General features: G+C 52.0%; 1 protein-coding gene and 1 long non-coding RNA gene across 2 annotated transcripts; one reads left to right on the top strand and one right to left on the bottom strand.

The window, feature by feature from the left end:
* Window positions 1–13626: 13626 nt before the first annotated feature.
* LOC140257605 (uncharacterized) lies at window positions 13627–14266 on the top strand. The gene is made up of 3 exons (XR_011905084.1): window positions 13627–13713; window positions 13806–13865; window positions 14001–14266. It is a non-coding gene; the product is annotated as an uncharacterized lncRNA (long non-coding RNA).
* Window positions 14267–14425: 159 nt separating this feature from the next.
* RFT1 (RFT1 glycolipid translocator homolog) lies at window positions 14426–22454 on the bottom strand. Its single transcript, XM_072347656.1, has 13 exons — window positions 22372–22454; window positions 22168–22253; window positions 21945–22061; window positions 21465–21654; window positions 20739–20840; window positions 20271–20405; window positions 19767–19845; window positions 19445–19495; window positions 18585–18715; window positions 17700–17844; window positions 16343–16448; window positions 15728–15977; window positions 14426–15276 (listed from the first exon to the last, which is right to left on the bottom strand). The coding sequence occupies exons 1-13, from the start codon at window positions 22432–22434 to the stop codon at window positions 15112–15114; spliced, it is 1620 nt and encodes a 539-aa protein (XP_072203757.1). The 5' UTR covers window positions 22435–22454; the 3' UTR covers window positions 14426–15111.
* Between the last annotated feature and the right edge of the window lie 383 nt (window positions 22455–22837).

The raw sequence follows: 22837 nt of genomic DNA, 5'->3' as shown, positions 1-22837 counted from the left end.
TTGGGGAAGAATCTAAAGACGGAGCTGCTGAAGATGTTCCTGCATTTGAAAGCAAGGAGTGTTTCTGTATTCGTTCCTAAGAACAAAACGATCACCAACAATTTAGGAAGTTTTACCTGCATGAGAATGGAACGCTTTGAATCTCCTAATAAAATGTATTGCCAGCCTTGTGCATCAGTTGATATCTGCATGCCTGCACTGCACTCCCTTCTTGGAGCCAAGCTAGCTAATGTTACCCAGGGCTCGCTCTGTTTTCTGCTACTAAATGAAAATTTTTGGGGAAAAAAAATGAATGAGAGACACAAACATCATTACTGAAAACCAGTTTGGAAATGAGTTCAGTATCACACCCTGCCAAGACCTGAAGGCTAAGCGTGGCAAAACCAAATGTTCTGCAGGGTGATGAATGGCTTCCTGGTCCCACCAGCCAAAGGACTAAAAGACAGAGAGCTTGCAGGCATTTTTAGCAAGGAGGGAGACAGAAGTCACACAGTTCAGTGGCACAAAAGGTGACAAATCCTGAAACCCACCAAAAATTAAGACATGCTTCAGGTGGGATCGTGTCTTCTTGCCTCCAGACTCACAGCCCCTCTCTGTCCCCCCTCACTCGTGAGCAGCCATCCGGATGCACTCCATGATTCCTGGCTTGCACATTATCATCCCAAAGCTGCTGACGATTCCATGCAGGCAGCTCGATGCAGCTCACAATCAGAAGGAGCTGAACTGCCCTCTCCTGGGAGCAGTGCAACCAGCAGGGCAGCCTCTTGCAGGCAAACGCATCCTTAGCAGGTGGGAAAAGCTGTTGAGATGGGAGAAGGCAGCTGGCAGCCTCCCCAGATGGACCTTGCAATTGGCAGTTACACTGAAGTTGTTCTTTGCGGTTTGGGTTCAACCCAAGCAGCATTTCTTCTCCAGCCTTCAGAAAGAAGTCTTTCTGCATCCACTCATCCCATACCTCTAATTGAAACTGCAGGGTGCAAGAGGGAAGGGGCACAGAAGAGAGACTGTAATTACAGCAGCTGGAAAGCAGCCAGGACAGCGGGGTTAGAGCAGCACTCTGTCGGAAGCCATTGTGAGACCTTCCGTGATTACAAACCACCAAGAACCAAGCTTTAATTCTATGAGCTCCATTTGGCAGCAGGGGTCTGTGGGCAATCTGAGGCCCTGCTTCCATTTGGGCTGGAAAACAGAAGACACCAGTCTCTTTCCATCCCTGTCCTTTATTGCCAGCTTTGGTGCTTTCTCACACAAATGCTCACAGCTCTCAGGGGAGCCCCTGGTGACACATCACATCCCTGGAGCTGTACAGCTCTTGCAGCTGTCCCCTTTAGCAGGACAAACCATGCAGACGCTTTTAGCACTTAAACTTGGCCAGTTTAGTAGCCAGGCTGAGAGCAGTGGGATGGTAGAGTCTAGTAAAGACACCAAAACCTGCTTTCCAGTCAGTAGAAGGCTTCAAAATCTAAACAAAAAATTGCATCTGATGAAGATATAAGCATATTTATGCAATTCTTCACCCATTCTGTCCCCAGGCGGTGCCTATGGCTGCCGTAGAATTGACTGGAACGACAGGATGCAAAGCAGGATGAACAAGGACTGGTGAAACTCCAGAAGTTTCCATGTTCCATCCTAGGTTTCTATAAGGGATCTGAACACACACCAAAACCTCCAGAAACAGTAAGTGCTTCACAGCAAGCAGCTATTCTCAGGTGTGTGCCAACACTCAGATCACAGCCAAGTGACTTCCAGGCTCATACCTGAAGTCTTGCCAAGATTAGCCACCAAGCAGCAGATATCCAGACTTATGCATGCAGGAGATGAGAGAAGCCAGTCTCCGTGCTGCTTTCCAGCATTACTGCATGCAGAGCTTGAGCCGGTAACACAGTGGACTGAGGGAGCTGCCATCCTCCTGCAGCAGCTCAGGAATCCCTCCGGAGAGCTCCTGCTTCCCAAAGCGGGGCAGCTTCACGCCCTGTCAGCTGTGAGGAGCTTCCTTCTCCATCCGCATCTCTAGAAGGAAAAGGCAATGCAAAAATGACTTTGTAGCAGCATAGACAAGCTGTGAGACCACACACCAGCTGCATCCTTCCTTACATAGGGGCTTCTCATACTGTCCCATGGGTGACCAGTGTGTGTTTCCTCTGGCTTCATGTTACAAAAAACCAGTACAAGGAACTGAGGTTCACCATCAATGGATGGTGGCAGAATTTGATTCAAAAAGAGCAAAACTCTGTAGCTGTCATCAAGATGAAGACTCAGCACAGTGTAAAATCACGGCTCCTCCAGTGGCTGGCAGAGGCTGCACTGCCTGTGTGCATGGGATTAAGCCACAGCTTACCCCGAGCTCCCCATGAAAAACCATTTAACAGCTACCTCTGCACGTGCAGATTAAAAACATCAGTGAAGAAATGCAGAAAGCAGAAGCATGACTTCAGCACACGCAGCTGGGGCCAGCTGGCACACTGCTGCCACGGAGCGTGGGGCAGCTTCAACTGGGCAGTAACCAAGAGGCAAACTCCCTCAGCTGGAAGCACTCCTGAAGCAAAGCCCCCGGCTCAAGTCTGCCAAGCCTTCTGTACTTGGATGGCAGCTTGCACGTGCTTGGCAACAGTTTGGTGCAATTTGATGCTGGCTCAGACCTCAAGTAAAAAGATTAATGGGGTATTTGAAATCTCGCTCCTATTTTCCCTCAGATCTTTCTTATGTAAAAGCTCTGATGTTGGTTGCTGAGCTCCTTAAAACATAATCTGCACAATGTGCCGCAGTAAATAAACAGATTTAAGCAGCAAGTCTGTTTAGGAGGAGTTTATGTAGAAAGCACATGCATCACTAAAGAGAGCTTATTTCTTATCTAAGTCCAAGCACTTAGGAGACGATCCTTCAGGGCTGTTCTGCAGGCAGCGTGAGATTAATTCTGTTTGCAGCAATTATTTTCAGGATGTTCTGCACTCCCATTAAGAGGCTGGGAGTTCAGTTCGTTTCTTGGCTCAGGGATTAGAGAAAACCTGGAGACATTAAGCAAGAGGAGAATTGCCCTCCAGCAAACTGACCCATACGAGGAACCTTCCTGCCAGAGTGGGGTGGCCTTTTGCTGAGGCCTGACGTGCTGAGCCCTGCCTGGACACGGACCCCCATCCTGCCTGAGCTGGACCCTGTCACACCACCCCAGTGACACGTTGCACTTGTGTCGCAAGCATCCACGTTCAGCCTCCAGCAACACTTGGGAATGGCAAAAGCTCTGAACTTGCTCTGGAAACCAGGGAAAGGCTTACATGCACACGCAATCCAGAGGGCCCTCCAGGCCCCCAGTGCCCGGCTTATGTTCCCCACAGACTCAGGGCTCACAAGAAGCTCCTCCTCACAGCAGGAGCACCAGGAGCTGCTGGTCACACCCAGCACTGCCTTGAACCCAGTGCCCACAGCACCCACTCCTGGATGGGAAAGCCAACGGAGGAACACTGTGGACTGCAGAGAGGGGTTGCATGTGAGCTTTCACCTGCTCACTAAATGGCTGCACAGGTTTTATGTGACTTTTAGCTCTGGAGTGCAGAAGCAGTAGTTACCATAGCAATTTCCACATCACTTGGTACTTGTGCTACCTCTGAGAGCCGGAGCACCTTTATACAGAAATTCTTAGCGATGCACCATGTCTCTTTTCCTCCAAAAGATGTCTACAAATCAGACGTGCACATCTTACGCTTCCCGAGACTTTAGAATCCTGTTGAAAAGTGGAACCTTTGTTTCAAGGGGGAACGTGGCGTATTGCACAGTAGAAACTTATTGCATTTCAGAGGAGGGAGAAGAAAGCGGCTCGTTCCAGAAGGATTCATCATCTGCAAACCATCCACAAAGGTACAGAAACACATCTGCCAAAAGGAAGGCCCTCGCTCAGTCAAAGATACAGCATGCTTAAAGAGAAGTTTTGTTTCCATGGTGACTGAATTTGGAGTAGGAACATCCCCTGCATCAGCCATGGCTAGATCAAAAACCCAGTTGCTTTTGTTCACTCCACAAGCTGGGTTATTAACCCTGCCTCGTCCAAACAAACATCCTGTTTGTATTCTGCTCGTCCCTTTTGCTGTGCACAGCTTCCCTTTGTAAATGAAGCAAGAAAAAGCAGGAAGGTCCAAACAAGCACAAGGAGCCCAATCACACAGTCCCAACAAGCAGAAATAATGCTATTATCTAACACCAAACCAGAATGTTTAGCAAACACCATTTGTGAAGGACATCAGCAAGCACTGTGCTGAAGACGATTAACAATGACCAACAATGGAGAGGTTTTCCTCTCCTCACAGCTCAGCCATACAATCTCGCCCTTCAGTTACCTTACCCATCTCACAGATTTCTACAGAATGGGGTTCTCAGAAGCCAGCTCTGAAGGGATGATGTGGGGCACGGACACACGTAGGAAAAGACAAATTAGGGCTGAAGAGGCTCAGCAGACACATTTTGATCAGCCATCTGCTTGCTCAGAATTCTGATCTCCCTGACATCAAAGATTTGGCTTCACCTCAGCCAGCCAGATTGCCACCATCCAGCCCAGTGCCAGGACTGGACCCCAGGCAGCAGCTGATAGCTTGAGCATCTCACAGGATGCACTGCCAAAGCACCACAGGAGCCCGCCATGAAAGCCATTAACACTGTGAATGTGCCCTTTCTGCTGCTCCTTACATTCATCTGAGGCTGAGGTCAGGCCACACTCACTGAAGCCACAATTTCTGATGTGGATAATTTGCTGAGCCACCACAGCTGCTTCAATGGAGGTTAAAGCTAGATGCTACATCCACAGCTCTGTGCAGCCACACTTCCCAGCCTGCGCTCCCTGCAGCATGAGGAGAGGGGATGTGACAGCACCGTGAGGGACTCTGAAGGCAAATGCTCTATCTGGGCTCTGGATAAAAACATTCAATAGATTCACCAAAAAGCAGCTTCATGTTTTCATTGCATCCTGCAGGAACTGCCCAGCTGCTCACAACACGACTGCTGTGTCAGCTGCTGGAAGGAGGGAACGCTCATTCCTGGGGTTCAACAGAGCTGGGAGACAGTTTGAGCGGAACAGGTGAGTACAAAATTCCCTCCACTATTTCTCAGCGACCAAGATTTGCATAGAGGTGACACTGGGAGCCCCAGCTTTGTGCCACAGCAACACGGACAGGCTGGTGGTGCTGGGGCTGCTCAGCACCACGCGGGTTGGTGACAGTGGAGACAGCAGCAGGACCCAGTGCTGCTCAGGGAGTGCTGTCACATGCAGCACATCGTTCTGCCACTGAAAACCAAGGGGGAGTTTCTGTGCTTTGTTTCTGACAAGAACCACTGAAAGCAAAATCAGACATGGCCACAAAAGCAACCAAAACCTTCGAGTAGCTGCATGCAATCACAGAATCACAAGGTTGGAAGGGACCTACAAGATCATCCGGTCCAACCGTGCTCCCATCACCGCAGCTACAGCAAACCACTAAACCAGCTCTCGGAGCTCCTCGTCCAGACACTCCTTGAACGCTGCCAGGGACGGCGACTTCTGGCACGAGAGCAAACACATTTTCTGCCATCGTCAGGAAAATCCACCCAAATTTGAGAGTTCTAAACCCTTTTCCTGAAGAGCAGCACTTCACACTCCAGCCTTAAAACGTCCTGTTTTGCTGAGTGCTACCAGCAGCACCGCCCAGAGCCTGTGCTACATGCAGTCAAGCAGGGAGAAGCCTGGTGCTGAATAAAACATCTCCTGCCTGGAGCCCTTGGCTCTGATGGCCCCTACAGCACCCGGCCCTGTCAGTAAGCGTTCAGCTAGGCTGCTTGGGGAAACAAAGAAAGGGAAAAAACAGAAGCACGGAGACGTTGAGTCCAACAGATCTGGGAATTCAAACGGCTTTTCACCAGGGTCTGAAGATGGGATTTTCTCCTATCTGGTTTCAACAGAACCTGTCATGTAAGAGACAGCTGAGATTTGATTTTCATCTTCACTTAAAGCTGAACAAAACAATGATCCCAAATTAATCCTGTTTACAAAAGGTAAGGCTTGAAGTCCTTCCAGAAACAAGGAAGTTTGTGACCGGAAAGAAACTCATCAGAATGCTCACTACAGTTTTGATACACAATGAAACTAATTAAAGCTGATCATGAACAATCTTTGTGAGCGTGCTAAACAACTCCTTAAGCAGAGACAGTAACCTTTGTAAGGGCCCACACAGTCTATCATCCACCACTTCACACTTTCCTTTGTTAAGTTGTTCTTCCTGCAATTAGTGTCAGCATCGTTAGAAGTCAAAATGAAAACGCTCCTCGGCAGGCAGCGTCTCAGTGCAAACCCATCGCTTACCTTTGTAGTGCTCGAAAGGGAGAAACGTGGAGAATGAAACAGAGGAAAGAGAGTCTGGAACAGAACCTCATTTGTGAGCCCCGCTGTTCTGTGGATGTTTGCTGGCCTCGTTTCAGAGCAATTTGTACATCAGTTTCCCACAGAGGTATGTGGGGGGAGGAAGTTCATATCCCTACCCTTTAATTCACCCAGGCAAAGAGGGGTTTCCCCGTTCTCCAGTGCCACATCCCCACTGCAAATCTATTCTTTCTTCAACACTTTTGGCCATTAAGAAGTAAATTTAGCTGCTGATCGAATTGGTCTCAACTTCTAAGTACAGATGCCCAAGCAAACATATGTTGAACGGGTTGGTTAAGAATAGTTAATGAGAGTTTAGTTACAGATTAGTACATGAAAAGTGCAAATGTGGCAGTTGCCATAGATCCTTGCAGCTCCTTGCTGGCACTGAGCCCCGCAGGGCTTAAAAGAATGAAGAAAAAGATAATGTAGAAGAAGATAAGGTCACAACTGGAGATGTCGAGTCAATTGCCTCCCTTAACTGAAGAAGTTCTTCACTACTGCTGGCTTCCAATAGGTGACTTGTGGGGGTAGATGTAACTGTGAGCAAGTTGCCACAGAGCTTATCAGATTCTTTGGTAGACCTTATCACTGTGAAACTCTGGAAGACCAGAGTGTGAGACCAAGAGCAAGCAGTGTCTGTTTGCTTCTAAAGGTGGACAGGAGGTTCCATTGATATGCATAGTCAATCCTGTTATTCTTAAGAAACCTTTCATCCTTTATCACTGTTGTTTGGGAGAAGCTGGGACCAATTAACTGATGAGAGGAACTGTTTGAGGAACAGGAGTGTCTTGCTTGTAAGTGAATGGTATATAAGATGTATGCTGAGCACAGTAAAGACAGACTATTCTGATGCTACAAGAAACTAAGAGAGCTCCCTAACTCGACTGAGCACCGACATGACTAAAAGCCCTCTCTTCTAAGGCTACCTCCCTGCAATCAGCTAGTGCAGATACAGCACACAACAGAAGCAGTTAGGGACCAAGTCCCTCAAGTTAAACAGACTAAAATCCTTTCTAGACATGTCCCTGGTCACCTCCTCCTCCTCCTCTCCTCCCCCTTTGCCTCTCCATCATTCTCTCACCTCCATTTTCACCTGCTATACAGGCGCTGTTTCTGGGTCAGCTCACCCTTCACCAGCAGGACACCACGACGAAGCATAAATGCCCACAGCTCAGTGCAGCAGTACTCAGCAACAGCTAGAAACACTGCTGTGTTACCAACACTGTTTTTCTCCTTGTATTGGTTGTTAATACACAGATAGTAACAAATGTACAGAAGGAATAAGCAAAGGGAAACTCACCAGTGGTGGTGCCTTGGCTGAAGAAGCTGGGGCAGTCCTCACTGGTGAGTGATCTCCAAGAGATGCTGCCTCAGTGGGGTCAGCCCTTAAATGAGGTCTCAGAGGGGATGGAGTCGAGCTCCACCCCTTCCCGGAGCACAGCTACATCACTCTCACCTGTGCTCCCACAGCTGACCCCACACTTGCCTCAGCTGATTAATCAGAGGTTCAGGCTGTGATTACCAATCTCCCATACACTCCTAAAGCCGAAATGGAGCACCAGATGCCAAGAAGGGAAAATCAACTCCGTCCCAATGGAAACCAGAACACGGTTTAATTTGACTGGGGGGGATGTGGGGATGGACTGAAGGGCACTGAGAAGGACTGCCGGATCCCAGCACTGCAGCTGTGGCAAACACACACAGTGAAGACAAGGGCTCCTTCCAGACCAAACCTGCCCAAGGACAGGGACGGCTGTGGGGCTCTGGGGCAAGCCCAGGGCAAGGGGCGAGGTTCTATGTGGAGGCGGGTAGAACGGGGTGAGGTCACAGCCACGTACAATGGGCTTGACTCCTAGGAGGCAGAGCTGGAACAGGAGGCTCAGTTGCCGCTGTTCCTCGCTGCGAGATGGAGCAGAGACGTTCAACCCAACCCCGGGTGGCCTGGCCAGAATGGCCCGGAGCATCCCGCACCCCCACGGCCCAGCAGGGGCCCTACGAGGCGTGCGGGGTGCAGCCCCAACAGGGGCCCGTGGGCTCAGCTGAGGGTCCTTTTGCCTCCGTCGTGTCACCACAGGAGGAGGATCCCCTGAGCTACATCCACGCCTGCTGTGCACGCAGACCGCAGGTAGTGGCACTCTGTGCTTCCATGGCTGCCCCTGCCCGGCTGTGCCCAGAAGGTGCCGGGGTCCCCTGATGCCAACCCCTGTAACTCCCCTCCTGTCTCAGACACAGGCAGAGAAGCTGCGCTTTCTGGCCTGCGTCTGCACCGCCTGCACAGCCGCCCTCAAGGACAGCACGGTTCACAAGCACCTGTGTGCCTACGTGCTGAAGGTGGTGCTGTGCATTGAGGTAACGGAGCACCGCAGGGCTGGGCTGAGGGCACAGCCCTTCCCACTGCAGGCTCACTGGGGAGCCCTGATCGAGGGCCAGGACTGGGGGCCTGGATGGGGTGCCTGGGCTCTGCACACCAAGCAGGGCACACTGCACCATCCCATCCCATCCATCCCATCCCATCCCATCCCGCTGTGCCCACAGGCTCTGCTGCAGGAGGAGCCCGCCGAGCGCCTGGACACAGAGCTGCGGCAGCAGGCCATGAGCGCCATTGCCGCCATGAGGTACCGCCCCAGCACGGCTTTGCCAGCGTGGAGGCACCAGTCCCAGCCGGGGCCTTGAGTGGGACAGGCTGCGGGGCACAGGGTGCTGAGCGGAGCATGACAGCTCTGCCCTCTCTCCCCTCGCAGCAGAGCATGGCTGCTTCCAGAGGAGAAGAACGGTCTCCTGCGTGCCTGCCTCGGCAGCGTCCTCCACCTCCCTCGCTATGAGGACGACACGGACCTGGATGCTGCACTCTACGTGGAGGTGCGCATCAGCTGAGCCCTGGGGACGCTTCCTGGGCACCAGCACCCGGGATGCCTCTCTGCTGCCAGCAGGACGCAGCAGGGAAGGCCGCCCTGACCCCTGTCCTCCTTGCAGACCATGGAAGCCCTGCACTGCCTGCTGCAGGTGCTGGTGAGCAGCGCCGGCCCCTCTGTCCTCATGGAGCTGCAGAACATCTTGGAGGTCTGGCTGTGGAAACGCTGGGGTTTGTGGGGATGGTTCAAGGCCACAAAGGAGGGATCCACACGAGGTCCCTCCAGGGCCAGCTGCGGGAAGGGTGTGCTGGCCCAAAACTAGCCCTTGTGGGGTTAGAGGGATGGGTGGGAAGCAGCGGGAAGATGGCAGGGCTGCAGCAGGACAGGGACGCAAGCACCCACCCCACTGCAGCTGGGGAGCGAGGGGAAGGACGAGTGCCCCGTGCTGTGGGCACAGCAGCAGCTTTTCTCTCCACAGCTCCTGCTGCCCTTCACCACGTGCCAGCTGGCGGCCGTGGAGGAGAGGGCTGTGGTGTGCATTGCCAGGCTGCTCGCCTTCAGCAACACCTGCAGCTTGCCTGAGGTAGGGAGTCCCGGTGCGCTCAGCTCTGGGACCACATCCAGGCTCCCCAGCCAGAGCCCACCTGTCTCCAGGCTTGCACAGAGCCTGGGCTGGACCCTGCTGCCCCGCTCAGCCATGCTGCCTCTCTCCTCAGGTGTGCACCTGCTTCATGGGAACCGCGGTGTTCCAGCACAAGTGCCAGGAGAACCAACGCTTCCCTGTGCTGGGAAAGCTGGCCGGACACCTCATCCTGTGCTGCACTTCCACAGATGACAGGACCAGAGATGAGGCGATTAATGCTGTCCATCAGCTTTTCACCTTCATCGCTGCCCCAAGTGAGAGGAGTTGTGTTGGCCTAGGTCCCTCCAGATGCCCAGACCCCTCACTGACACCGTGTGTGCCCCTCTCCAGGACTGCCATGGGAGCAGAAGGAGCGCAAAGTGCCACAGCTCTGGGACAGCCAAACTTTGCTCCACCAGGAGGTTTCCCACGAGAACAGAGCCAGAAATATCTTTGAGGTACAAAGAGAAACCCTGAGCCCACAGGAGAACCCAGGCCTGCAACATCAGTGCACACACTGTCCCCGAGCAGCCCTGGTGCCTGCAGGGCCCTCACGCTTCATATCCCTGGTGTCACCCAGCACAGCCTCTGCTCCCAGTTCTCCTGGGACACCTGAGCAGCCAAGCAGAGGATAAGTCATCCCTCCTCTCCTCCCTCCCTCAGGACCTTCTGGAATACCTCCTGTACCCTGAAAAGGTCAACATTTTACTCACGGCCATTGAGAGCATGAAAGCACCGAGCCTCCACAGCACCCAGCTGGCTGCCCACATGGTGGATGTGCTCACAGGAGAGGCTCGCTTCCCTCCACAGCAGGTGGGAACCTACTGCTGCCTCAGCTCCAGCCCTCGGGGCTCTGCTCCATCCCTGGCACTGTGCTTGGCCGGCAGGCAGCAGTGGGGATGGCAGCAGGGCCCTGCTCTGGTGCCATCCCATTCTCACCCATGCTCCCCCCCTCCAGGTGCAAAAGATTGTGAAGGTGATCTACAGCAGCCTTCCTTCCATCAAAGCCAAGCCAGCTCTTGAAAGCCTGGGCAGGGCCCTGCTTGTGCTGGCCAGCAAATTCCCAAAGGAGATGGTCAGCAGCCTGCTGGTCTGCTCTCTCACCTGCACCAGGTGTGGGGCCACAGCCCTCAGGGCTCCTCTCTTCCCCCCTCCCCACCCCACAGCCGTCAGCCAGGCAGGAGCAGCCACGCTGACAGCCCTGGGGACCTGCAGAGTTGCTGTCACCATGTGGAGGGAAATGCTCTCGGAGTCTTCAACCGTGATGAAGGTGCTGCAGGAGCTGCTCCAAGTGCTCATAAACCACATTCTGCAGCACACATCCCCACTCATCAAGGAGAGCCCACGTGTCCTTGCCCTGGCCGTGAGTTCCTCATTCACCCAGCTAAACCCCAGCTGAGTCCCCACTCCCCTTCCCTGTCCACCCCCGAGCCTTCTTCCTGCCCTGGGATGCATCCATAGACCTGCCTGGGGCTCTGGGGGTCTCCCTCCCCCTCCCTTCCTCCATCCCTGCACTTCTAGAGATGGGATGGAAACCCACGGGACACAAGAATCACATCTGGGTGCTTTCTGCAGGCTGCAAGGCTTCTACCAGAGATACTCCAGCTGCCTCTGGTCCTGAAGGAGGCTGAAGCCATCTTCCCCCAGCTCTTCCTGGCCCTTCTCCTGCAAGTGTCCTTCACCACGGGGCTGACACCGCAGGAGGTGGAAATCTTCTGGGAGCACCAGCAGCACCAGCTCACTCCCATCAGGTGCCACATCCCCATCCCCCTGCTGCACCCAGGGACCCGGTGCTGGGGCTCCCGATGTGACTCACACCCTTCTCCACCTGCAGGTCTGCGGTGCAGTCCTTGAAGGTGCTGCTCTGCAGCGTGGGCCTCCAGAAGCAGATGGAGGCCATCCAGGAGCAGGGCGGCTGGGACGCGCTTCTCAGCACTGTGACCCACCTCCAGGGTGTGCAGGTGGTGGCCAGGTGAGAATTCCTATCTCAGGGTGGCAGGGGGTCCCCAGTTCTCAGAGAAAGTGCAGCCACCGCACCAGAGCCTGCGGCCCCTGCAGCAGCGGCAAGAGGGCTGCACAGCCAGAGCTGCGTCTGCCTGGTTCAGGGCTCACGGTGCCTTCTTCTCCCTGCAGGGTGATGAGGGAACTGCCTGCTGCTCTGCGTGACCCCATCTGCCACCAGCTGGTTGAGCTGCTCAGCACCAAGTTCTGCTCCTGGGAGATGGTGGCCATGGTCTTCCTCGTTGAGGTGAGCAACAGCTGCAGAAGCAGAGAACACTGGGGGCTGCAAGGCCACTGGCAGCACGAGCCCTGCTGCCTCCCTTGGGGCCTGCTGCCTTTCCCCAAGCTGACTGTTAGATCCAGCACTAAGAGCCACATGTGTTGCAGATGCTGGAATGCGTGGACCTCAGCAAAGAGCTGCAGCATATCACAGGAATCTTTGCCACCTATCTGCAGAGCCAGAGGGTGTGCATGCAGCAGCTGGTGCTCAGGGGCATCCTGCAGCTCAGCAAGAGGCAGGACACGGTGAGCAGGGGTGGTCAGGAATGCCGCAGGTTGGGCTGTGCCTGCCATGGGGCTGTAGCGGGGCCATGTGCAACTCGGCAACTCTTCAGGCAGTGAGGAGCTGGTGCGCTCTGCCCATCCCATCACTGCCTGCTATACTCAGGGTGGTACTGGAGTGGCCTTGCCCTCAATGTGCTTGCTGCTGTACCTAAAGGAAGGGGTGCTTTTCCCCACAGGCAAGGGCAATGATCATCTTCCTGCCGAGCATCATGGAGCAGCTGCAGGACGCAGACAGTGAGATCCGTGCCACGGCCCTACCAATATTCAGCAACCTGCTGCACCTCCTGAAGGAGGTTAAGCTCACCGTCATGGCTCTGGAGCTGGCCAGCAAGCTCCCAGCTCTGCTGAACGATGTAAGTATGACAGGGAGTCCAGCACATGAGGGATGTGGCTGCCAGCCCAGCGTGCCCATGCCTGCTGCCTTGTGACAGCACACCAGGGGACTCTCCTGGCCGCTCACCAGGTTCAGGCACTGCGTGGCCCTGGGCTGACTTCCTGCTGGGCAGAGCTTGTGCACTTTGGAGCAGTTCTGGGGGCATCCTCAGGATCTGCCTGCAGCCTCTCAGCTCTGAGATTTTGCCCCCACTTCACTGGCAGTGCTGGCCCTGCTTGCCATGGACTTGGAGCTGCTGACGCAATGTCCTTCCTTCCTCCTCCACAGGAGTCCAGCACGGTGCGTCAGCTCTCCATCGACCTCTTCCTCGAAACGCTGAACTTTGTGGAGGGCCAAGAAAAGAGGAAGATGCAGAAGGAGGCGTGCAGGAACCTGGTCCTGCTGTATCTACACCTGCACGACGAGGAAGAGAGTGTGGCCAAGGTGGGAATTGCATTCATTTGGGGGAGGGTGATGCTGCTCCCGTGGTGCCCCCATACATCAAGAGTACTGCAGCCCACGGCAGCACCAGCCCCTGCTGCTGCACCTTCCCTGCAGAAGGGCTCCGGGGACACGGGCTCTGCTGCTGCTCGGGCTGCGGTGCCATCTCAGCTCTTTGGCAGGCCTCCCAGAAAGCCCTCCTTGCTGCTGCACGGCTCCTGCGCTGGAGGAAGCTGGAGCACCTGGTGCAGACGGAGCAGTTCTGGCAGATCGGCGAGTGCATGGTGTGTATGCACAATGTTATGCCCATTCCCACACCCCAGGACAGGGTCGGGACCAGCCTGCACTGACCTCACATTCTTCCCTCTTCAGCTGGCCAAGAGGAGGAGACAGAGTGCAGCACAGGACTACCTGGGTGACTGCCTGCGCTACCTGCAGAGCCTGCAGGAGCCCCTGCGACTGGAGGCTGTGAGGTTCATTGGTGAGCCACGAGGCTGAGCTTCCCCCATCCCCGGCCCTTCATGTTGCTCCCACAGAACAGCGGGGGTCGCTGACGGGGCTTTGTGTTCCCAGGGCTCTTGGGGCAGCATATGAGGGATCAGCAGCAGGCTGACAGAGAGTACATCTGCCAAAGTAAGCCAGGGAGCGGAATGTTGGGGCAGCCAGCAGGTGACATGCCTGTCCCTCGCTCCCTCCTGCCAGAGGGGAGAGCTGGGCGCCCTGCAGGTACACAGCTGTCATTGTGCCTCTCTGTTCCTCTTATCACAGGCCTTCAGGGAATGCAGCACGACCCCAGCCCATTTGTCTCTTCACTGGCCCTTCAGACACTGAAGATCCTGAAGGAAACGAGGCCACATCCACAAGGAGCCTTTGGGCAGCTCTTCTCCAGGCTCCGTGGCACATGGAGGAGGTGGCGCTCCTCCCAGGCAGACAGCTGAGCGCCCTGCAAAGCTCCCGGCATCTCCTCCTGCCCGCTGCTCAGCTCCACTCCTCGGGCACATCCCTTCCCTTTGCCGTGCTGCTCCTCACCCCACGCTGCCATCTCCTGCAGCACCACTGCCCGTCTTCTCTCTGTGGGAAATGGGAAAACAGCCCAGGAGATCAGTGTCGCCTCCAGATCCGGCGACAAGTCAGGGCTGCCATGTGAAAGTACCGTGCCTCAGTGCACGGGGAACAGACGGGACTCACACAGTGTAACGCCGAAAGTACCAGTTTAATGCCTTACAACAAACCCTCTATAGCGGTACAGGTGACCACCCCTGTCAGATACTCACCACCTCCCTGACTCCACCCCTGGTGCACGCAGGCACCACCTACCCAGTACCCAACATCTCACTTCAGGGCACCGATAACTCAGGTTTTTCTGCACTGCATTACGTTCCATTTTGGTACCGGTTTCATTGTGGCTGGTCCTCACTCCAGTGTTTGCTTCAGGTTTTGGTTCTGGCTTTTGTTTTTCAACATCAAACCATTTCTTTGCTAACTTTTTCAACACCCCCAACCTCAATAAGGGTATTCTTAATTACATGTTAATTAAGACATAAGCCATACAATGCCTTCATATATGTACTCCCTACCAGTAAGAATGGGAGCTCCCCACATTAATTCTGACCATCAGTTCATGTCAGGCAGGTGCACTACAGACCTTCATCACCATCGAGGCTGTTGGAAGAAAAGCTAAGAAAGAATGACGCATGAAGAGAAAATTACTCAGCTCTCTTTCACTGTACAGAGTAGCTCAGTCAGCAACCATTTATACTGTCACTATCAATACTTCCAACAAACTCATGTGGAAACCTTTATCCAGGCAGACCCGTGCAAAGAATACAACCCTCCGCAACTGCAGCCACGTACAAGAATTATTCTGCCCACAAGCATTTCATGTTCCTTTCTTCATATATTGGGAGAGGAACTGGCTTCTGACAAAGTGGACCATCTTGGTCTCCGTGCAGAACATGGTAATGATGGTAGCTGCAAGGCACAGCGCCCCAATGCTGATGTGAATCAGCCTTGCCGTCCAACCCTTATCGCAGCAGAAGAATGCCTAAAACGAAGGAAACAAGCAATTGAAAGAAAACTACTCGGCACAAGGCAGGCCAGCTACATACATGATAGATGATGTTGTTTTATTCCCCCTGCACTGCTTTTTTTTTTTAACTGAATCTTTAAGGACCATTTCTTTGCACTATCACCATCAATTATCAAGAACTAAGAATATGGATATACAGACAGCCAGCAGAACTGTTTGACTCATTAGGTACAGTTCTCTGCCACCTGGAGAAGGCAAGCAGGCACACATCTGAAGATCAATATAATTGCATGTCTTTGTTTCATTTTTAATAGATCTCTATTATATGCAGCCTTGCAAGATGTAATGGAAATCTCCAAAGCTATGGTTGTAAGCCTTTCCTGTTGATAATATTTCTTTCCTTCTGGTAACAAAGTCATCTGACAAACCTCTGCAGTGAAAGGAACATCCCGAGGCAGATACTTACCTCTGAATAAACAGTAATTCCTCCACTTATGACATAAGCGAGTATTAAAAACGGTGAGGGAAGCAAGCCTGTCAAAGGTCTGTAGGAGCTTTCCTTGAAGTACTCATAGATATAATGGATGCTGTGAGCAATGCGGATACCCATATTAAAGCAGTTGGCAAGGATGAAGCCAACGCTTCCGTGCCAGCGGGTCAAGAAATAAGAGATGCACAGGAACATGAAGGACAAGGCCAGCATAACAAAGTTGTACCTAGGAAGAAGAAGCTGCAAGACTTTAAGGAGTTTAACATAACAGTCCATCTTAAAAACTGAAGCTTCAATTCAAGTACATGTACAGAAAATAAGACTTCACATTAAGTTACTTTCCCAGTTCGCTGTGTATTAAAAGCTAATAACCTCGTCAGTTTGGATCCTTTTTACCCAAAGGTTTAAACATTTACTAAAGCTTCTACACCGAGGTCTGCACACAGTCCTTAAAACGACTGCAAAAAGAAACTGCCTTCTCTTAACAGGAAAGCATTTCCAAGCAATATCCAAGCAGAACAATTGTTCCCCGTTTGCATGCTTAACTCCATGCAAATCACACACAGATCATTACAGCGATGCACTCCTCACCTGTCCACCTCTTCTTTGCACATCGAAGCAAACGTGAAACATTCTGTTACTCCGTTGACAGCAAGAAATAGGACATACAAGGAGTAGCAGCGGAGAAGATCGGGACCTACAACAAAGCAAAGACAGCAGCATTACAAGGATAAAGAGATCATTATTTCTTTTATAAAGCCACAGTTTTATACTCCACAATAGAAGCTGTAACATTATCACTGATGATAATGGCAACTTCTGTGTCCCTTTGAGAAATTTCTGGTCTGGACATCTTGACAAGGCAACAAACAGAATAAACAAAGCAAGGTGAACCCAAACACAAAGTACAAGGCAGCAGCAGCTATTAACGTAACAGACAAGATCTCCTCCACAAAAGTGATGGTTGTACTTATTGGGACTCCCTGCCATACCACAAAACAGCTCTTCCACTGTACGGATATTGGTGAAGAAAGGCCTGTCAGACACCGCAATGTGCTCAGAGCAATCAAACACACACTTTGAGTACAGAAGTTAGAAAAAACAACAGCGATGCTCAACATTCAGAACTGTGCGAGATCAAACCCAGACATTTAGATTTTATGGGTGAAAGATACACGTAACTTCAAAGTTCTGCACTCAGACTTGGAAATCATTTTCCATCCATTCAGCTCGAAGTGCTGCATACGTGAAGATGCTGTTACAAAAGATCAAGGGCTGCATTTGGACAAGGCGACAGCATCGCATAAAAAACACCCACCAAGAGCAACCAGCAGGGAGTGACAACAAGTTAGCATTAAGAAGATGCACTTCTGAAGAGCTGCTCGTACACAAACGCCAAGGCCACCCATGACAGCTTTTCCTGCAACACCTTATCTGAACAATCCCCTACTTTCTGATTTAATTGTAGCTGTGCAATCTATCCGAGGCAATCCTGTGAGATGCACCATTCGTTATTGATGGGGTAACCAGCATCAAACCTATTGGAGTCAGCAGGCAGAGATAAAACAGAGAGCATTTCACTGCAATGCATTTGCAATCAGATGGCACCACATGGCCACAAGCAACCGTGCTGGTACACATGACACAAGTCAGAAAAAGCCAATTGCTTTATCCTTCCTTCCTTGCATCCTCCTAGTATCGTTAACACTACCGCTGGGCTACATTCCAGCCTCTGCAGTCATCCCTACAGGTAACTTTGGGAGCTACGGTGCTACAGTTGGAATATCCTAAATGCATGCATCTACAGGAGGGCAAAGCAATCAAATAATTCTACCAGAATGAAGCTACTTGAAGCTCCTTTTAACCTGAGCTGATTTTTTTCAGACAGAAAGCTGACCGAGCCAAGAGCTCAGAAGAGCTGAGAAACAAAAACACAGTTAAAGCTTACCTGTTCCAGAACTGAGCATTGAACCTCCATAAATATCCAGAGCCAGCTGAGAAAAGGCATATCCAAAAACAGCAATGGTAAGGCCAATCAGAAGCACCAACTTCAACAGCAGTTCTAACACATTCGAAGCCATAGCAACATCATCCTGGAGAAAAAAACAGAAACAAAACAACAAAACCCAGCAGTCAATTACATGAACCAGAACCAGCACAACTGCTGTTGTCACCAAGAGAAACTATTCCAGGGGGAAAAAGTCCGCTGGCACAATGCAAGGCAGAGCTAAGACTATTCTTTGGTATTGACACACCTGCACACGTGGTCCTGGCTTCCAGCTGTGCTCAGGTATTCTTATTCTCTTCCATATTATATGCAGAACTCTCAACAAAGATCAGCCATTAACAGCTCTGTTTCAGGGCTTAAGGAAAGGGGCAATCAGCTGCCAGGAAATAGCAAAGAAAAGCACAGCATTTGCCCAGGGCCACAGCCTGAATCACCAAAAGGCCACATCTTCATTGCTACGCTGGACTACAAGTTTCGCCACAGCATAAGGAGCTGGAAAGAGATTGAACCTACAGTAATTGCCTCAGCACAGCTGCACAGACATGGTGCACAAGCCTTTACATCATGCTGTTCAGAGAAGAGGATTTTAACTTCAATTACCAGACGATGCAGCATTATGCCATTGCACCCCATAACTCCTACTTTGCTACCTTTTTACCCGTTTGCTTTTTGTCCAGACTCCTTCGGCATGGTCTCCACTTCAAGTTTCTTTCCAAATACCTTTACACTCAATAATTTAAACACACACAGCAGTCACACTCCTGATACAATTGATCTCCAACAGAAGGTATGAATTTCATATGGAACCAATACTAACAAACATACCTGCTTCTGATCCTTTACATTCTTCCCTCTTTCCAATACTTGAGCGAAAAAGACATAAAAACTCTCTTCAATAGGCAGAAAGATGAACCTGGCCACCAGCGACCCGAGATTATTCACGATGTCATACACACCTTCAAAAACAAAACACACCAACAAGCTGTCACTTTTTTCTGGCACAAATTCCTATTCCACATTTCTGATAAACAAAGAGAAAACCAGTGGAACTTAATGCAGCATTAGAGCAAATCTAGCAACAGCCCCAAACACCCCCAGACAGCCCCTGCAGTTCTTACTACAGAGGAAGATAAAAGATCCAGATGCAAAAGAATCAGCCTGTAGCGCTGCCAGGGCTGTCACCTGAACTGCTGCTGCCATTCATTACTCTGTAAGGACACTGCTTTTATGGAACATGTTCAGTTGGAGATGTGATGCTACAAACAACAGTGTTCCTGCTGTAACAGCTAACAGACCGCAAAGCAAGACAACAGGGCCAAAAAAAAATGAAGAGAAGGAACTGCAATGGATCAGATACTATGCTGCCTCCTTCCGAGTTTTTAAAACAGAAACAAGACACACAGCAAAACAGGCACAACTGCCAAGTTTTGATCCAAAGGAGAAGCATTCCTTAAATCCACGACCCTCAAACATGTTGCTCTGGTTTTGTTTCTTGTTTTTTTGGTGTGTGTTATTGTTAATATCCATTTACCCATCATTCTCTGAAGTGCACCTCAACGTCCCAACGCCACTGAAATCCTCCATGTTATTTTCAAATGGTTTCTAATCTTTTCAGTATTTTCAGAAGCAGACAAAAGGAGCAACTCGAAAACGATGCCGTTGTTTCAGAGCATCACCACACTCACCCTGATCGCCAAAGTTTATCACATTCAGAAAAGTCATCACGTATCGCTCACCTGGAAGTTGAAAACACAGAAGTAAGGACAAACCCCCACATCTTTCCCTGTGTGTGTCCAGGCCCTGCTAACAGGACACGTTCCAGAGACACGTCCAGCAGGACGGTACAGTTCTGATCCTCCACAAACCTTCAGTAACTGCACCTGGGTTGGCAACACCTGCTGGTGCCGCTCTGAACACCACCCCCTCCCAGCCTTCCCAGGCTCCGTGTCCATTTTTTGACCAGTATCCACTTGCCTTCCCCCAGCATGCCCACACATCGAGCCTCACCCTCTGTCAAAATCTGCTTCAGGAAGGACTGTTTGAAGAAGCTCCAAGTCAGCCGTGCCTCCTTCCAGTTAAGGAAAGCCTGCAAATCAAAGAAGCAGCGTCACTCTGGTCTGGCTGACTTTCGCCCTTGTGGAAAATCACCATCTTTACAGATACACAAAGGAACTGCATAAGCTTTCTACAGAGTACATCACTCAACAGTAACCAGAGAGGGGGGAAAGTTGTTTATCAGACCAATATAACTCTGTCCCTCACAGTACTGTACATCTTTCAGTGCTCTTCAAAGCTCTCCTGCAAGCCTCACAAGACAGAACTGCCTTCATGCCCTCAATCTCTCAATCTCTTCCTCACTGTGCCTTTTCATTTCTTTGCCCCGTTTCCTTTTTGGAGGACATCAGAGATCCGAGTATCTGCAGGACACTGTACCACCACGTTCTGTCTGAGAAGTTGAAGTACCAGCTCTGTAAGGTGACCGTGGATTTAAGAATGAACTGTGTGACCCACCTTATCTGCCATCCAGTTAGGTAACAGGCCTTTCATTCTTGTAATTGGAAATGACTTCTTTGTTGCTTCAGGAGACCCCAAGAACTTTGCAAAATAAACCACGTAGCACAGCACCAGAACACTGGTGTACAAAAGCTGGAAAGACAAGGAGGGAAAAAAACAAAGAATGAGTGAGAACTCAGTGAGAAGTGAAGGCAGTTCTTCCTCCTGTCAAATCTGAACCTAGCTGAAGGCGTTTCTGTAACTCCCCTCCCCACACACAGAATGCTGTCCATTTAAATTCATTTTAATCGATCAGCATCACAGCCTTCTGCCCTCAAGAACAGTTAAAGCCCACACAGTGTAACAATGTCACCTCGGAGGAACATTCTCTCACCTCCCCAGGGTTATCCAGCAGGCTAAACATCACAGACAGCAGCAAAGAACATTTCAGAGCAAGAATTTATATACAGAATACAGGAAACTTACCTGAGCCAAGGAAAAAATGTGAAGGCCCCACTGCGGATAAAGGACGACTAAGATAACTGTCAAAGTGCATTTTGACACTATCGAAAGGCTTTCAGCAATTACCTACAAGAAAGAGAAAACAGAGAACGCTCATTTTTGCCAGCTTAACCACCTACAGGAACACAAAGCACTCCAGTTTCACACACACAACCCACAAAGGACTGTAAGGCATTCACAGTCAGCGTGGCTACCACAGTTCCGCTGCTGCATTGGCCACCTCATGCTGCAGCCTCTCTGCACATTCTCAAGTCTTATGGGGCACCCTTCCCCCATCGCACTGCCCCGCTTCCTTGTGTAGGACCCACATGGGAGTAAATCCTGCTTGGCACAATCGTGATCCCAGCTGCTGCATTTCACAGCCTCACACCGACAGTGAAAAGCAGAAGCATGGAAGGCATCTGTGCCTCCCTCTGAGCAACACATACATACATTTAATGAGCATTAAGGAGGTAACCTCTAAACAAATTAACTTCCTTTTTTAAACAGGGGCAAACTGAACGTTACAAATACATTATGACTGTATTGTACAGCATAAAGCAGCCCATAGCTTCATTTGTTTTTTAAATACCCCTGAACATGCACAGATCCAGTTCAGGAATCTGGTCTTGATTTCCATTACATCACTTTTTGCAGCAGGAAAAGATCCTGTGTCCCACACAGCCCTACGCACACAGCTGCCCTACTAACCTTAAGCCTTACAAACAGATGAGCCTGGGCTAAAACCCAGAACGGCTCTCCTAGAAGCTCAACAACTGCTGAGAGGCCAAACGCCACAACGCCGGCCCGATAGTGAGGAACCACGGATGGATCCGGAACTTCAAGTACGTGCAGCCAGACGAAGCCCAGGAGAACAGACCAGAAGACACCAAGAGGGACTCTAAAAAGTTAATGTGAAAACAGTCAGGTTTCCTTCAGCAGGAAAAGAACAAGAGAAAATCCCCGATGTGACTGCTGCGCTGAGCCTTGCAGGCAACGACAGCGGGGTCAGCAGAAGGAAACCCGGCGGCAGCGATGCAGCACGGCGCCCGTTCCATGAGCTGTCGTGAAGGCCGAGCCTGGCACGCAGCGCGGACACGGGCCGCCTTCCGCAGGTATCGCCGCGGGACCCGCCGGCTCCTCCGGCCGGAACGAGAAGCGCGTTCTAAAGAACAGCGGAGCCGCTCTCACGTCAGCCACAGCAGGTTGATGGTCGCAGCCCAGCTCCGCTCCGCGCCGCCGCTCAAGCAGGCCCTGCGGAACGCCTCCCTGGCCAGGAAGACGGCCGTGGAATAGAGCAGCGTCAGCCTGCGGGAGACGCGATGGAAGCACAGGGTCGGTCCCCGCCCGCCGCCCGGCCACCAGAGGCGGCTGCCGGTTGCGTCCCGGCGCCGGGAGGCGGCACGGCCATCACCTCACGCTGACGACGCCGAGCAGCTCCCTGGAGAGGTAGCGCAGCGTCAGGGCGTTCAGCCCGAAGGTGACCGCCCGGAACAGCACCTGCGGAGGAAGCGGGGCGGGAAGCGCTGCCGGGGGGCCGGGCCGGCTCCCACGGGCGCCGCCGAGGAGGGCGAGGAGCGGGAGGAGCCGGGGCCGGGGGTCGCGGGGCGGCCCGCACCTGCAGCAGCGCGCTGGACGAGGCCAGGCGGGCCGTCTGACGGAGCGCCACACGAGCCGCCATGTTCACGGAGCGGCCGGAAGGAAGGAAGGAAGGACGCCGTCGCACTGCGATGACGTCACGCGGGGGGGGGGCGGATGGCAGTAGGGGCCGAACCTTCCCTGCTCTCGTCCGTCCGTTTGATGCCCGTCAGGCGGCAGCAGAGCGGTGTGTGACAGAGCGGTGTGTGACGGAACGGTGTGTGACGGAACGGTGTGTGACGGAACGGTGTGTGACGGAACGGTGTGACACAGAACTGTGTGTGAAGCGAGGGATTCACTGCCTCTGTGTGCAAAGAATGGCACCAAAAGACGTTCATCACACTTGTGAATGCTATGGAGCCCAGGCAGTGCATGTGAGCGCAGTGATGCGGTGCATTGCAGCGCTGGGACAACGACAGGAAAGAAAAGCCCCGCATCTGGCCGTG

The sequence above is a fragment of the Excalfactoria chinensis genome, chromosome 12 (assembly GCF_039878825.1).
Source record: "Excalfactoria chinensis isolate bCotChi1 chromosome 12, bCotChi1.hap2, whole genome shotgun sequence".
Taxonomy (NCBI): Eukaryota; Metazoa; Chordata; class Aves; order Galliformes; family Phasianidae; genus Excalfactoria; species Excalfactoria chinensis.
The sequence above is the reverse complement of the archived record's forward strand: the minus strand, read 5'-3'. Positions and strand labels throughout refer to the sequence as shown.

Excerpts from the sequence above, each read along its gene's own strand:
- RFT1 (XM_072347656.1), bottom strand. The coding sequence starts at position 22,434 with ATGGCGGCTCGTGTGGCGCTCCGTCAGACGGCCCGCCTGGCCTCGTCC. Across the intron at positions 20,841-21,464 it reads ATCTGTTTGTAAGGCTTAAG|GTAATTGCTGAAAGCCTTTC; the intron begins GTTAGTAGGGCA and ends TCTTTCTTGTAG. Across the intron at positions 17,845-18,584 it reads ATGTAAAGGATCAGAAGCAG|GATGATGTTGCTATGGCTTC; the intron begins GTATGTTTGTTA and ends TTTTTTCTCCAG.